The following is a 17,240-nucleotide window of genomic DNA, read 5'->3' on the forward strand; positions in this document are numbered from 1 at the left end:
AGGCCTAAGTTTCTTTATCTGTAAAGGAGAGAGATGGATTATATAACCTTTATGGTCCCTTCCAGATCTAAATCTGGAATCCTATAATCCAGTCCTGTGTGCTAGACTTTACCTCCCCAGTTAGATTGTCAGCTGCTTAAGGGCAGAAATCAGAAATTAGTTCTTCTGTGTCCCACACAGTCCTAACCAAAGCCTATGAAAAATGCTTAATACATAGTTTTTGTTACTTGACATACTGAGTTGTACATAGTCTAGCAGACAAAGGGCTGGACTACTGGGTCAAGAAGACCTGGGTTCAAATCATGCCTCTGACACTCTAGCCCAGTTACAAACGGCAAGTTGACTTAACCTCTCTGACCATCAGTTTTCATATTTGTAAAATCCAGGTAATACTTTCAATGTCCACATCAGGGAAGATAGTGAGAATCAATCATTCATTCATTGCTTGCCCTTCGTCCTCAAAGAGTTCTGATGATATCATGATGGGGTCAAGGGACAGTGTGTTGGTCTGTGGCTGATCAGACCAATATGAGCACGGAAGCCTCAACCCCAGGCTGGGCACAAACAGCCTGTATGAATATTTGGAATGGAGACGTCTCCAGATTTGCACATCTCCTGTTTCCTTTGTGCTACTGCGATTCTGCTTTGCTCACAGAGCACAGTGCCTTCTTTGATGCAGGCACAGCATCTGTGCCAGAATCTCCCTTGTCTCACAATCGATACCAAAGTGAGAATCAAATGAGGTGATATACAAAAAGTTTGCTCTTGTTGTTCACTAAATTATAGCTACAGGGGGCTCCAGGAAATCAGATGTGTTTTCCCTATGGCATTCTTAAGTCACAATAAAAATTGGGTAAGCTGGCAAAATAATTTTTACATACTTGGAGATGTTTAAACTTCAATTTCTAATACTTATTTAGTACTGGCTACCCGAAGACCACTGTTTGGTGCTGGGGGTGATACTGGTCTTATAGAACCTCACAATCAAAAGGATTTCTTCACTTGACACACATTTATGCAATGCCAGTCTCTGGGAGCCCCTATCCTGAAGGAACTTATATTCTATCAAATTTACTGGAATAAAAAAAAAGACTAGAATGCAAAGTGATTGACAAGAAGTACATAAAAGCCCTTTCGTTTTGAACTGTGCTAATGCAGTCATGATGGAATCTATCATATATTAGAGCATCCTGTGTTTGTGTGCATAAAATAAAGGTTAAGAACTCTAAGATTAGATGTTATCTAAGGCCTTCCCCAAGGATGGCTAGATGGTGTAGTGGATAGAGTACCAGGCCTAGTGTCATGAAGACTCAATCTTTCTGTGTTCAAATCTGGTCTCAGACACTTACTAGTAGTTGTGTTACCCTGGGCAAATCACTTAACCCCACTTGCCTCAGTTTTCTCATCTATAAAATAAACAGGAGAAGGAAATGGCAAACCACTACAATATTTTTGCCAAGAAAACTCCAAGTCAAGAAGAGTCTGACACAACTGAAAAATGACTGAACAACTACAAAAAGATCCTTTTCAATTCTATAGTCTCTAATCTTATGACTCCACCAGTGGTATGTTGGTAAATGTTTTACAATAAGATCCTATTTTTTAAAAATCCACATACAGTTTATTCTACATTATTAACATCTTCTCCATTGTATAAGCCAATCAGCACAGTGACTAGGGAGAGTAGTAGACCTGGAGTCAGAAGACCTGGGCTCAAATCTTACCTCATATAATAAGTAACCATGTGACTGGGCAAATTACCCTACTTTCTACGCATCAGTTTCCTCATCTATAAAACGGAAATAACAGCACCTATACCTCCCAGGATCGTTTGTGAAGATAAAATGAAATAATGGGTGTAAAAAGCTTTGCAAACCTTAAAGCACTTATGTAAACATGGGCTCTTAGTAACAGCAGGTCTTTCTAACTCAATCCTAGTATTCCCTGCAGGAACAATGCTAAATGGTTTACACACTTTATCTCATAGGCACATCACTCTATCTTCAACATTTTTTACACTGAACTGCCCGGAATGTTTTAGGAATCCAAATATATAGTTCATCCTCCCACACAAAGGCTGGAATAAGGGGAAGGTCCTAACCTCTCTCCATCTGGCTCCAGCACTGCTAGAGATGTACACGTTGGTCTTGCTTGCCATGTTCTTTCCAACTGAACCTAAAGTGGAAAGAAAAAGAATGCTTTTTAATTCTAGGAATATGCATGGTAACCAATCACCTGCTCCAACAAGCAACTCACTGTACTTCTCAACACCATCACTTTTATGAAGAACACATAAAAAAAAGTCTGCATCCATTTGTAAATGATAAGGCAGTTTACATCCCAAGGTATACATGGACATACCAGTGGCAACAATGAGTCCAGGAGCTGACTCCTTGGAAAGGATGGGCATTCTCCGGAGCTGAAAGTTCAGCAGCTGACTAAGGCGCTGGGCCAAGTGCAGGGAGCAGCCATGAGAAAGCTTTGAGACAAAAGTTCCAGATACCTGTTAGTGTCTGATAAAAGGCTTGGATTTCCTACTGAAGACTGAGCCCCCTGTGTAAAGGCACCATGGCCAGATAGAGAAGGAAAGGAATTCACTTAAAGGAAATCAGACTCAAAGTCAGATACACCGCACATTCCTTAAGGTGAAGAGAAGAGCGGGCCATTTCCTTCCCAGGAGTGGCTGGGAGGACTAACTTCTCCAAGAGAAGCTCAAAGAACAGCAGTTAGGATCACCCTCAACTCAGGTAGAGAGAGGAGCTTATCTCCATTTCTGCCTCAGATAACCTCTCACGTGGCTTGGAACTAAAGGAAAATGAAATGATCCCATAGTCCTTATTTTCCAAGTCAGTGGAGACAGGTTTTTAAATGTGATTTAAGTCATTCTGACAGTGACAAAATGGAAACTAAGAACTACAAGCCAGAAAGGCCCTGACTGATAAATGACCCCACAGACCAATGGAGGAGATGCAGTCAAATACAAAGTGCACCCATTTTGCAAAGAATTAAAAATTAAAACATGTTGCGTAAAAAACAATCTTTTAATAGGAGACTTTCAAATTCTTCAAAACTTCCATATCGCCTGGGTTTATGCCGTTAGACTTTATTGTCATAAAAGGGAAAAGGGCAAAATCAAAACAGTGCATTTTGCTAAGTGCACACACACAATAATAACCCAATCCTAAAGATCACTGTCTAGGTAACAGACTCATGAGAGATCCTAGAATTCCCAGCTACAAAAACTCAGTATGTGTTTACAGTGTGGGTAATAACCATAGCAAAAATTTCCTGATTCACAAATTCTTGTTTCAAAAAGGCCTCTCCGATGACTATTTAACTTGCCAGATTCATCACTAGGGAATAAAAACTGGAGCAGCCTGAACTGGATCTCAAAGAAGTATTTATTTACTAAATTCCTTTTTTCCAGGATCATCTTTTACTTTACCTGCAAGGAAGTCTATTCATTTATAGCTTTCCTGTATCCAAAGGCAATCAGATTTTAACTGTTCCTACCTACACATCCTGGCTTTCACTATTTGACACCACAAATAGAAACTAAAAGTTGATTAACAGCCAACCTTACAACTCTTAAGTAAATACATTTGTCAGAAGGAAAGCAAGACAAGTTAGGGACAGAAGTGAGGCACTTTTACCTTAGCTGAACTTTAAGAAGAGCAGTAGTTTTTTCCCAAGCAGGGCTTAGTCCCTTCCAACCCCTAAAACCCAGAAGGGTCTGTCTGAAGTTATCATAGGTCTCTCTGTTCTATAAGACACCACAATGAGGGATTAGGATGCGGTGCCAGGTGAAGTGGAAAGAACAAGGTATAGACTTGGGAGGTCAGGGTCTTTGCTAGAAACTTACAAAGGGCCACATATCCAGGTATAGGAAGTTAGGAGGAGGCTGTGTGAACATGAGCATTTGAATATAAATTATATCTCTCTGAACAGAATGACATTTTCAAATGTAAATGCATGTATTGGACTCCTTGAAACATGTATGGAATTATTTTTCTTTTGTTCCTTCTTGCCTAGCTCATTCCACTGCCCCAAATCCTTACATACAGCTGGGGCAAAGGGAGTGACCTAGAGACTCCCACAAGTCTCTGGGTCCCCAATGGCCACAATGCAAAGACCAACATTATAGGGAAAGGGGGAAGGGAGGAGGTGAAATGTTTATAGATAAAGAAGTGGTAAAAAAGTCACCAAGGGGAAATCTGGCTACTAAAACTTAGTTGGTGATGTATACCAAGATATTCAAAATATTTCATTAAAGTAACAAAGTAGATGCCTTTTGGGAAATGGCATATCAAATTGTGGTACTGAATGTAGTGGAATATTTTTGAACTAGAAGAGAAATATGAGAAATTCAAAGAAACTTGGCAAGACTCATTTGAACTGAAAGTAAGCAGAAGCAGATTAAAAATATATAAAATGTTCACAATAATGTAAATAAAAAATAACATGAAAAAACAGCAGAATTCAGATGAATGCTATGACCAGCTGGGAGTCTAAAGGACAGGTATGGGTATAAAACGAGGCATGTGCTGTCAGACATAGGCAATATATCTGTTTCTTTTACTTTTCTGTTGCAAGGAAACATGAGGGAGGAGCAGAATAATGAGAAATGACAGAGATATAAAAAAAGAAACCTAAAGCATCAATTAACTTGAAAAAAACTTAATTGGTATCTTTCTGAGAAAATAGGACAGATAGGGGTCACAGGCAGGACAGATTGTAGAAAGAATTCTAACATATGGATGTGACTAGAGAATTGTCAAAGAAATTATGTAAGAAATTGTAATTACTACAGTATTAAATGCTGATAAAAGCTGACACTGTGCAATATTAATGGGGTTCCTTTATTATATCATCTTATTTTTTTTTCTAATTTGCATTTTCCCTTTTAAAGGTGAGAAGAGGCAAACCACTGCAGTCAGTCACTTTTCTCCTTGTGAACATGGAAAACAAGATTAAGCAGCTGATACCTCACAGTCGATTTTTTCTCCATATTCAGTGAAGGCTGGAGCCTGAAGGAATTCCCAAGTTCCTCCTTTGTCAAAGGTGATGACCGACCTCATGTTCTCTTCACTCAAAGACCCATTAATCAGGGTGGCAATGTAAACCCCTTGGACCCCTTCCACTCGGTGAAAATCAGCAAAGGGTTCATTTGCAAAGTACCTGCAATCAGAGAAAGTGAGGACAGTTGGAAAAGGGAAAACCTACTTCACCTGCATTAAGAAACACAAAGTAATTTTATGGTATTGGAAGCTGAAGGATGCTCACCCCATCAGCAGCTCTGCAGAAACCTCTGAGACAACAGACTCAGCAAGGGGGATAACAGAAAGGACACTGGCTCTGGATTCCAGAGAGATCTGCATTTGTAATTTGCTACCTCTTATAGGAAACATATTCTGATGTCCCTTTGTTGCCAGTATGTTCCCAGAAGAAGTTATTTTGTACCTATTTAGGTCTAATTTTCTACCTACAGGATGTTCCCATCCCAAAATAACATAAGCTCCTTGAGGGCAAGGACTGACTGCTTTATTTTGGCCCTTCTATGGTCAGCACCTAGCACACTGCCTGACATGTAGTAGAGTATGTTCAATGAATACCTGTTGTACTGAACTCATTCTGGTGTAGACATCTGCTAGTCATGTGACCTTGGACAAGTCACTTAACTGCTTTGAGTCTCAGTTCCTTCATCTAGAAAACACAGATAATAATACAACTCATATAGTTGTAACCAGAGTTACAGAAACATGAGTTGTTAAATATTATCATTATCACCATCACTATGCAAAAAGAGAGCTAAGAAATATCATCATTTGTCCACTAGCAAAATTCTCTAATACTCTATGCAGAGGATAATAAACTAGGTTTTCAGACTCCTAAATCAGCATGGATGCACAGAAAAGCTTGAAGTCTGAACTACCACTGTTGAGACATTCAATCTGATTCTCTAACCTGTAGCTCCAAGGAATCCTCTCCAAGGATTTATGGTGAAGACTGAAGGGGAATCATTCATTTTCCCTTTCTTGTGGGATCAGCACAGGGAAAGTTTTCTCTACAATGAATGACTACATGAATTTTTTAAAAGCCTTCATGAAGCGCTCATTAGGTGTCAAGGACTGTATTAAAGCCCTGGTGATCCAAATAACTCCTCCTCTCAAAGAGATCACACTATAGCTCAAGGAGGCCATACATATAAGAGAGCTCTATTACAGGATGGATTAAGAGGCCTGAGAGTCATTAAGGTACAAAAGTGGATGGCCAGACCCAAGTGCTCTTGGGTTACATCTTAAGCTATGCTCTTAGGTTAGATCAGATGGTATTACCCAAAGGTGTGATGGGCACAGAATCAGGGAAGAAGCTAAGAACTACTAGTTCTCCATTTTATCAGGACTCTGGTTTTCCAAGGCTTAAGGCAGCATGGTGCCTCACAATACAAAGCTAAATGAAATCAAATATCTATTGGTCATAAATGGATCTCAGGGACCCACTTCCCTCTGGTGGCTAGCTAAGCCAGGATATTACGAGTTTCACTGTGGTGCTTCACATTTGGAAAGCAGATTCATCCTAAATTACAGCACAGGCTATAATCATTATGATCCTGCACCAATTTGGTTTTATATTTTTAATGTGGGGGGGGGGGGGTTCAGAGTTACTTTACTAGAAGTTTAATATGAAAGATATTTTGCTTTGTATGCCCCCAACCCCACCTTCAACTCTTCAAATATGAGAGGCTGTGTGGTATAATGAAAAGGAAATTAGCCTCTGAGTCAGGAAGATCTAAGTTCAAATGCAGCCTCAGACACTTACTATCCCGGGTGACCCTGAGTAGGGCTCTTCGCTTCTGCCTCAGTTGCCTCATCTGTAAAATGAGAATCATAATAGCACCCTCCTCTCCAGGTCGTTGTAAGGATCAAATGAGATAATCACTAGAAAGCATTTAGTACAGTCTGGTACAGAATAAGTGCTATATAAATGTTAACTATTTTTAGCAATTATTATTCTCCATGCCCTAGAACAAGAATTCTTCATTCAAAGTTCCCTATCACAGTGAAATCACAGGTCTAGTTAAAACAATAAAAATAAAAATGTGACCATAAAATTTTCTTTAGCAATTGACAGCTGCTTTCTGGCACAGGGAAATTCTACATTTGCTTTAATAACGTGACATTTTCTTTCTAAGGAAGGGGATAGGAAATGGAGACCAAGATTCACAGATCTGTGTTAATATGCATAGAGTAAATACTAAGTCCCAGATAAAATGCAGAAGCTACAGCCTAAATTTTATGTAAAATAAGGTTTCCTACCTTAAAGGGGGAGATGCAATGTAGTTCAGTTATTTTTGTCCATTTACCTTCTTTGGAGTCTACACAAGATTTAATATCTTGCCATTCCACATTTACATCAATTTTCTTAACGTGTTTGTTTATTCTGTCATCATCAGTCGATTTACCTCAAGCTTACTAGTTTGTTTATTTCCAATGTCAGGGAGGTCTGAGCTTCCCTAATTAATTAAAACAAGCCCCACTCCTTTCCCCAGGTCAGATTCCCCAGACTGGCTCTCTTTCCTTCCCTTTCCAAGCACAAACACGTTCTCTTCCCACACCTCATAATTTTCCACTTTTCTCCCCTCTCTCTTCTCTTTGCCCCTGCCTCTCTCCTTTGATAAATCCCTCACCTCACCCTACATGCAGTGCCAGGGGTTATTTTTTCCATTTCATCCCTGGTCTGCCCTTGTCTGCAGTGCTCTCCTTACGGCGTCAGCTTCCCAGCATGCCTCTCAGCAACAGTGGCTGCTATGCAGCTCACCGCCCTGCAGGCTGCCCTCAGATGCACTGACTGCAGGATCCAGGCCTGGATAGCCGTCAACAGCCAAGCGTAGCCAGCTGTCCATCTTCTTAACAATTCAACCACACAATGTCACTGGGGCCTCACAATTCCTCAGTATGGTTGCTCTTCCAACACCTCAATTTCCAAATGCTGCTAACCACAAGCACAGTGTTCAGCAGGTACCCATTACTGAGAAGCCCTTTTTTCACATTGTAAAAGAATAAGTTAAAGCAGTGATGTTGCCAATGATGAGCTATGAAACTCTGTCCTCCCACTGAGCTCAGGATCCTTTGGCAACCACTTCAAATAGGTCCCATTTCCCATCATGAGGGAGCTTTCTAACAGGATCACTGAGTTTATAACTGGAAAGGACCTTCAAAAGACTACTTAATCTAATAATCTTCATTTTCATCAGATGAGGAAACTGAGCTCCAAGGAAGGCAACTGACATGTCCTCACACAATTCAATTCAACAAACATTATTAAATGTTCAGACTAGGTAGCATGGCAGAGTGGATAATGACTAAGAGCAGGAAAAGACCTGGATTCAAGTCCCACCTGTAACACAAGTTTTCTACATGACCCTGGTTGAGTCACTCAAACTTTTTGTAGCCCAGACAACTTCCTAAGAATATATATTGCTGAGTAAGTGATAATCTGCATTGATAGAGGAAATTCCCTCACTGGGAGTTCCCTATGACAGTGAAATCCTAAGTCCAGGTACATCTCACCTCTCATGGCTCAGGCAGCATTCCAGGCATTGGAGATTCAAAACCAAAAAAATGTAAATAGCTCCCTCTTCCAGGAGCATACATGTGGGGCTGGGGGGCAGAAGGGGAAATGGGGCGGTGTTAAATGTTAATAAGCAAATGCAATATAAATACACAGTAATTTGAAGATTTGGGAACACTAACAACTAGAGGAATCAGAGCCTTGAAGGAAGCTGGGGATCTTAAGAAGGATGCCAGGTATGGAAGACATTGAGTCAGGAGATGGAATGTGGTGGATCAGGAACCTGCTTAGTGTCACTGAAAGACAGAGCAGGTGAGCAGAGAGACACATCATCAGCACAGAACCAGAAGGACATTTCTAAACTAGTTCCTCTGACTCCAAAACCTTTCTACTCTAACAAAAGGCATCTCTATGACTTGCCAGTTCACCTTCTAGCTAGAATTTCAAAAATCAGACAACATGGGGCCACCCAAATGGACCAATCAGAATAGGAACAAGCCCTAAGGGAAAACAGATTGTGAGAAAGTAAGAATGATTAATGGGACAGACTGCTTTGTAACAGCAGCAAGGCAGGAATGGAAAAGCACTGGGCTGAGAAACTGGCACTCAAGGCTCTGATTCCAACTCTGCTACTGATTAGCTGTGTAGTATTGGACAAAGAATCTGACTTCTCTGGGTCTCAGTTTCCTCAACATTCTCTCTTTCTTATGTCTTCTCTTTTCCAGCTGCTTCAAGATGGAGAAGGAGAAAAGGGAATAATAATTGACATTAATATAAGCATACACCAAGGATCTTTGAAAGGACTCTGAAAGGACTACTTTCACCAACAGGAGCCCTTCTGTGAATTCGTAGATAATAAGTCCAAGAGAGGTACCTGAAGCAGTTGCATAGATTACCCAGGGTCCCACAGCTAGGCAAGAGTCAGATAGAAGAAGGTTCTGAATCTACATCTTTCCACAAGCCCAACACTACCTTCTACCTATGCCAAGACTGATGTCTGGTGCTTTAGAATTTGCAAAGTACTTTAGACATGTTCTCTCATTAGAGTCCCCAAAGCAAACTTGTAACATAGGTGCTATAGGCATCATTATCACCATTTCACAAACAAGGAAGCTGAGACTCAAAGAGGTAACAGAGATGCCCAAGCCTCATTCCTCCCACCTGCCCCTTCTCAAGTCCTTAAAAGATCATCACTTGATCCTTATAGGATTACAAAGACTAGCTGGAAGAGACCTTAAGGTCTCATTACATGTAATCACACACGCATTTTACCAACAGGAAAGCTAAGATCCAGATGTTAAGTGACCTGCCCAAGGCCACACAAACATTAAAGGATAGAGGTGGATTTGGTACCCAAGCCTCTAACTGTAAATCCAGCCCTCCTGTCTGTGCCACCTGCTTTCCCACAAGAGATTTCCTATATAGCTCCTCCCTTCCACTGTGAAAGCCCCAAAAAAGTTTATATTCATTGCTTCCACTTCCTCACTGCCTATTTATGTCTCAACCCCTTGAAATCTGGCTTCTGATGCTACCACTCAACTGAAGTTGTTCGTTCCAGGATCACCAATGATCATGTGATTATTAAACCCAACACTCTTCTGCAGTTCTCATCCTTGAATCCTTGGCAGCCCATGACACCATCAATCACCCCCATTTCCTAGCTGTTCTTTTATTTCCATGATTTTGCTCTCTGCTAGTTCTCCCTCCTCAGATCTGACTACTCCTTCTCAGCCTTCTTTCTTAGATCATTATTCAGCTTACACTCCCCTAAGAGGATGGGAGGGAAAGAGGACAGAGAGGGAGGGAGAGACAGAGGGAGAGGAAGAGGTCCCCATCACTTCAGGTGAGGAAAGTCCAAACCCTCTCCTCTGACAAACTTCCTGTTTTCATTGAAAGCACTAGGAGCCTTCCAGTGACCTAGGTTATTATCAGAAAGACCAGCAAAGAAGCCACAAACCTCATGGCAAAAGAGGATAAAGACATAGTCAATGAGAGCAAACTATTAGTGATCTGCATGAGGATGATAAGCTTATAACAATAATAATATATGATAATAAGTATAGGTCAGTAGTCCAAGCTTCTCCTGTACAGAAAAGGCATACTGAATGGATTCAATCCAATCAACATTTCTGTGATGCTTATAGTATGCAGAGAACTGTTCTAACCACTGAAAAAGAAACAGATTTAGATAAAACACTGACCATAACCTTCTTGGAATTTAGTCTCATGGAAAGCACAGGGAATTAGAATATAAGTGCATAAGAAAAATAAAATGAAAAAGAAAAGAACAAAGGAAAGAAGGAAGGAAAGGAGGGAGGGAGGGAGAAAGAAAGGAAAAAAGGAGGAAAGAAGGAAGGAAAGAAGGAAGGAGGGAAAGAGAGGGAAGGAAAGAAGGAATGGAGGGAAAGGAGAGAAAGAAAGGAGGAAAGAAAGAAGGAAGGAAGGAGGGAAAGAGAGGGAAGGAAAGAAGGAATGGAGGGAAAGGAGAGAAAGAAAGAAAGGAGGAAGGAAAGAAGGAAAAAAGGAAGGAAGGAAGGAAGGAAGGAAGGGAGGAAGGGAGGAAGGGAGGGAGGAAGAAAGGAAGGGAGGAAGGAAGGAAGGAAAGGAAAGAACAAATGAATGAATACTTGAAACAATATACTACATGAGGCCCAAAAGAGGTTATTATTGAGAGGAGATTCATGGAAGATTGATTAACATTTATTAATTACTCTAATTAAATAAAAGGCAATGGATAGAGTTATGTTTAGAATCAGGAAGACTGAGTTAAAGTCCTGCCTGTAATACATCTTAAGCTATGTGACCAAAGGGAAGTCACTTAACTCAGCATTTCAGGCAACTCTCTCAATTGATCAACCAACCAATCAACAAGCATTTATTAATTACCAAGTGCAGCACTATGTGCCAGACAGAAGTAAAATAATCCCTGATTTTAATGAGGTTATATTATATTAATGACACAAAAAAGATTCAAGATAATGGTGGGACCCCAGCATGACTGAGGGGAGAGAGGGAGGGTTTGAAGTGGAAAAACTATCACAGAAAATGGCACTTGACCTAAATCTTGAAGGAAACCAGGGATTCAGAGATTCCCTCAGACTATGAACTGAAAACAAGCTGACAGATCTACACAGGGAGTTCCCCAAAACCATTGAAACCACAAAAATCTGGATGCCACCTCATCCCCAGCTCCCAAAATTTTTTTATTTGGAGAAGAAATAAGGAGGCTTTAATTTAATCCAAGCTACCTGTATGCAAATCATACCAACCACGCTGGATTGCCTTTATCTGAAGTTGTTTTCCAGATGTTTTCCCCACCTCTAGGTACACATCCTCCCAAAAATAAAACAAAACAAAACTAAGTGACTTCAAAGAATTCATAGATTTCTTGGCTGAGGAGTTTGGGGTGGAGAGAAAAAGGTTAGGGAGGGGAGAGGGGAAGGTGTGGCTGTCATCTTACCTCACCAAGGTGTCACTGCCTGCTCCTCCAGGACTATAGTACAGGACATTCTCCAAGGACAGGGAGAACTTCAGTCCCTCTGCCTCAGAGATGTACAAGTTGGTGCGGTTGTTGCTGTGACTGACACACACAAACACCTGGTCTTCTGAGGCATCTGCAATGTAATATTCCTTTGGAAACAAAATGGAGAAATGGGTCAGGGAAAGTCTGCTTGCACCAAAACTGGACCAGAAAGGATCTTCCAAGAGCTCTGTAGGTAGCTGTGGCTGAAGGCAAGCACACAGATCTCTCCCGCTTTGGCCAAGAACACTGTCCTGTTCTTTCTATCCCCTGGTCCTGCTTGGACTAGGCAGGAAAGGGGATGACAAACCAAGGCCAGTCAGACTTCTTTCACTGTCTTCTAGGCTAGTGAGTTCACAAGTTATCCCCTAAAACCTCCTCTTCTCTTTTGATTTCTCTCTCTTTCCCCATATTTAATTTTACCAAAACAGCTGTCAAGGAACAAAAACATATTAATCTGAATTTCAGGTCACTCTATTTTTCTTGGGGGGGAAGGGTTAAGTACTAATGGTCCCTAAATGACCACAAAGAAGGAAGCTAAGGAATGAGGAAGCAGGTGGGAGAGAAGGCGTGGATAATCTGCAAACCAAATAATTTACTCCTAAATCCTGTAACTCCTAAGGAGTCAAATACAGACAATCGCTGGTGGATTAAAAGCTGCTAGAGCCAAACTTTCCTTGCCTGAAATGTACCCTGCATATTCCTATCCTTCTCCTACGTACTACCTCTTTTTCAAGGCTCACATCCCATGCTACTGACTCCATGAATGCTTTCCTCAGCTTAGCCCACATTGGTGTTTGTACTCTATAAATCCCCTGAGCATTTCTAGTTTGTTATCATACATTTGATCCCTTGATCATCTGTTGATCGTTTTTATATCTATTTTTGTCTCCTCGACTGTACCAGCAGATCCCTCAAGGACCAGGAACATGGCTGAAAACTTAGAGCTGAGTGTAAAGTAGCTCTTCAAAAATGTGTGTTTATTTGGCCTGACTTCTTGTCCCCTGGTAATGGCTGACTGACTGTGGCACCACGTGCCTGGTCTAACCTTCTCTTACTTGAGGCAATGAAGATGCCAGGTCAGATCCAGCTCAAACAATGAAAACAGGCAAATTACCCCAGAGAAGCAACAAGAGTCCTGAATCACAGTGCCCAAAGCCTCCCCCTGACATCTCCAACCATAAGGGACATCCCTGGGCATCGCTAACCTTTCCTCTCCCCTCAGAAAGCATGACATGAGCAGGTGAGTGGGCATACCCTCCCTTTCCCTGGGCAAGCCACTCACATTAATGGGATGTCTGGTGACAAACTGAGCAGCTCGCATGGGTTTTCGGCCAAAAGAGACCCAGAGCTGGACAGAAGACTGCTGCTGATTGCCCAAGAGATGCTGTCAGGGATAAAAAGAACTTCAATTAATGACATCAGATCAGAGCTGCTCTTGCAAACAATGAGATGACAAATCATTCCAATTCTGTATTTCCCTAGGTAGCAGGCTTGCAATAAAGGGCAAGGAGTAATAGAGAGGACAGTGGTGCCCATGATTTCATACGTAAAAGCACACAAAGAGGATACAATTTTTCTTTGGTTATCTTTGATTTGATGAACAGCCTGTGTTTGCCATTTGTATCCTCAGGATTCCAGGAAAACACAAGGTAGACTCTGAGAAGACTGAATGGAAGATATGGATCAGAATCCCATAAAATGAGCAGGAATAGATGGGTGGTGACCGGTGTCACTAAAAGGGTACCTACATTGATGAACTCTCATGTACATTTGAGTATCTGAGTAACATATGATCAAACAGAATTGTTGTGTCCCTTTTTCAATAACTAATATTAATGACACAGGAGAAAGAATTGCAGATTAGGCAAATTTTATTTTACTCTGGAATGCAGTCATTCCCACACTTTAGTCACTTTATGCACACTTAGTGATAGAAATATATGCACATTTAGCATGGTCAAATCCTGGAGTCAAAGATGTAAGCTCAAATTCTACCTCAGACACTTACTGTGTGTTCCTGGGCAAGTCATTTAACTTCTCTTGGCTTTAATTTTTCCATCTCTAAAATGGTTAAAAAAATAGCACCTACCTCCCAGGGTTATTGTGAGGATATTGTGAGGATAAAATGAGATTATTATTACACTGACAAATAAGAGATGTCTGCTGACTTTCTTACTGGAGATTTCAAACTATTCCACAGACACTATCCCACAAACATTGTCCCACAGAGATCTCAACTTCAGTATCACCAAAACAGAACTTCCCCTTCTTCCAATCTTCCTATCAAGGGCACTATCATCTTCCCAGTCTTCCTGGTTTACAACCTCATTGTCATTCTCTACTCCTCACTCTCCCTTCACCCCAAATATCCAATCAGTTGTCAAATCCTAGCAACTCTGCCTCTATAACATCACCTCCCTCCTGCTCTGATGACTCACTCATCCAGCTATCACCTTAGTTCACATTCTTATCACCTCTAACCTGGATTATTCCAACAGCTGTTACAACCACTTCCTAAGTGTCTTCCCTGACTCAAGTCTTTCTCCATTCTACTCCAATCCATCCTCCACACAGCTGTTAACATATTTCCTTAAGTACAGGTCTGACTCTATCACTCCCCTAATCAATAAACTCTAGTGACTCCCTATTGCTCTAAGATAATATATAAAACTCTGCTGGTCCCAATCTTCTCGGTGAAGTAGGAAGTTAAGCCATTTACTGTAAGTGACAGGTCAGGTTCAACTGAGAGTTTGAAAAAGAGAGGGCAAGATTTCAGAGTCACTGAAGAATGAGACAAGAAGACACAAAAAGAAAAGAGGATACTGTCACACAGCACTGGGGGTCCAACTGAGGGCATTCCTCCTACTTTCTATCATGAACAGAGCTTGGAAAGAATTCATTTCTCAAAGACACTGATGTGGAACTCAAAGGAAAGCAAACAATCAGAAATTACCCAAAGATTACGAGCATGGGGAAATGATGGTGTGGAAAGAGAAGCAGGTCAAAAACAGTCTTTCGTGTGTCTACATTAAGGGGAAAAAATGAGGAAGGTGATTTAGAAAAGAAAACTTAACAATGATAATAACAGAAGAGAAGATGGAAAATATGAGAAAAAGACCAGTTAGCATTTACGTACATTGTGCTTTAAGGTCTCCTACTTTCAGAATCTCAGCATCATCCTGGATCCTAAGTATCTAATCCAAATGGTTGCTAATCCAATTAGTTGATGGGTTTTCCCTTCACAACTTCTCTTTCATCTGACCCCTTATCTCTCTCTACTCACACCTTTCTTACCACCGCCCTTAAGTCCCTCATTACCTCTCACCTAGATCATTTCAATAGCCAACTGACTGGTCTCTCCGCCTCAAAACTCTCCCCATTCAAATGCATCCTACACAACACTGCCAAAGTAATTCTCCTTTATTGAAGATCCAATCATGTGACTTTCTATTCCACCAACTCTAGTGGCTTCCTACTAACCCTAGAATAAAATATAAATTCCACTGTTTAGCTTTTAAGGCCCTACTAACCCTAGAATAAAATATAAATTCCTCTGTTTAGCTTTTAAGGCCCTACACAACTTGACCCCAATCTGTCTTTCCAGCATCTCCCTCCAGCACAAGGTGATCCAGACAAACTGGCTTTCTCTCAGTTCCTCAAACAAGATATTCCATCTTACATCTCTATGCCTTTGTACTGGCTGTCCTTCATGCCTAGTCCTCACATCCACCTCATCAAATCCCTCTCTTCCTTTAAAATTCAGATCAAGCATCATCTTCAGCCTGAAGGGAGTCTTTACAGATCACCTCAGCTGCTAGTGCCTTCCCTCAGATTACCTCTATTTACCTAATGTGTAAATATAAAATTTACATCTATGCTTCCTATATTTTTATGCATACTTGATGCCTTCTCCTCCATTAGAATGAAAGCTCACTTTATTAACTTTAGGAATCACGTTATTCTTTGTACTTCTATCCCAAGTGCTTGGCTCAAGTAGTTGATTGAGAAATACCTGTTGACTGAGACAGAATGTTGATTCATTTGAAGAAATATATATATAAGAAAAAAAAAGCTGGCGGGCATCCATGTCAGTAAAAAATCTCAAGTTTATGCCCCAGGAAGAACAGTTGATTGCTGTCTTTAAACGTTTAAAGGGCTATCACCTAGGAGAAGGATTAGATTAATTCATTTTGGCCCCAGAGAGCAAAATGAGGAATGATGGGTGGAAATAACATAAAAGCAAAAATAGCTTCATGTAAAGAAAAAAGTTCTCAATAAATTAAGCCATAAACATACCAGATGTACAATTCTAAAAGTGGAATGAATGACCTATCTTGGGAAGTAGAAAGTTCCCTGTCTTTAAAAGTGTTTAAAAATAAAGGCTGGATAGCCATTAGTTTGGGGCACACTGTAGATGGAATTTTTTCAGGTATAGATTAGACTGGATGGGCACTGAGATCCCACTTCTGAAACTGTGTAAAACAGGAGTTTGGAGAACAGCAGGAGAGTGCAACGTCATGGAGGCCAATGTAAGAGAAAGTACCCAAGAGGAGAGAATGGTCAACGGTGCGAAATGCCACACAAGAATCAAGGAAGAGGAGAGCTAAGAAAAAGCCATTGTATTTGGCAATCAGAAGTTTCTAATGGTGGAAATGGAAGCTAGATTACAGAGGATTTGGGGATAAAGGATAAGGAAGGGAAGGCAGTGGCTATCAATTTCAGGACTAGTCAATTCCATAAGTCTGGAAGTGAAATGAAATTGAAAGATGGGAATTGTTTAGAAGGGGGCAGCAGGTTTGGGATTTTAAAATATTTTTTAAAGGAACCTCAGTCCTCACCAGATATGCCTAGCATACCCTACAGTACCAAGATGGCTTAGAAAACAGGTCTGTCATCCAAGGACCAGACTAGCTGAATGTGAAGAGGTTCATCTCCAGGACAGGATCAAAATAATGAATTCTGAAATTGTTATCAGCCCTCAAAAACTGCCTACTAAATTGCAAATGGGTTACAATCTGTATGTAGGGAGGGAACACTCACATTGTTGCAATTTCAGGCTCTTGAAAGTCCTGGGGGAAAAAACAGAAGTGGGGAGATTGGCATGTTTATGTTTGTAGTCAGTGAAGAAAGAGGGGCAAAAACTGAA

The 17,240-nt window shown here is 40.8% G+C and overlaps 1 protein-coding gene across 1 annotated transcript in view; it reads right to left on the bottom strand.

The window, feature by feature from the left end:
* The window catches only part of SORL1 (sortilin related receptor 1), a 224,599-nt gene that overhangs the window by 139,792 nt on the left and 67,567 nt on the right, over positions 1 to 17,240 (bottom strand). Inside the window, exons 7-11 of the mRNA XM_072612918.1 lie at positions 13,377 to 13,478; positions 12,032 to 12,201; positions 4,986 to 5,178; positions 2,362 to 2,479; positions 2,102 to 2,175 (exon numbers count right to left, since the gene is read on the bottom strand). Coding sequence (XP_072469019.1) covers positions 2,102 to 2,175; positions 2,362 to 2,479; positions 4,986 to 5,178; positions 12,032 to 12,201; positions 13,377 to 13,478 — 657 coding nt within the window. The remainder of the gene's footprint in view (positions 1 to 2,101; positions 2,176 to 2,361; positions 2,480 to 4,985; positions 5,179 to 12,031; positions 12,202 to 13,376; positions 13,479 to 17,240) is intronic.

The sequence above is a fragment of the Notamacropus eugenii genome, chromosome 5 (assembly GCF_028372415.1).
Source record: "Notamacropus eugenii isolate mMacEug1 chromosome 5, mMacEug1.pri_v2, whole genome shotgun sequence".
NCBI lineage: Eukaryota > Metazoa > Chordata > Mammalia > Diprotodontia > Macropodidae > Notamacropus > Notamacropus eugenii.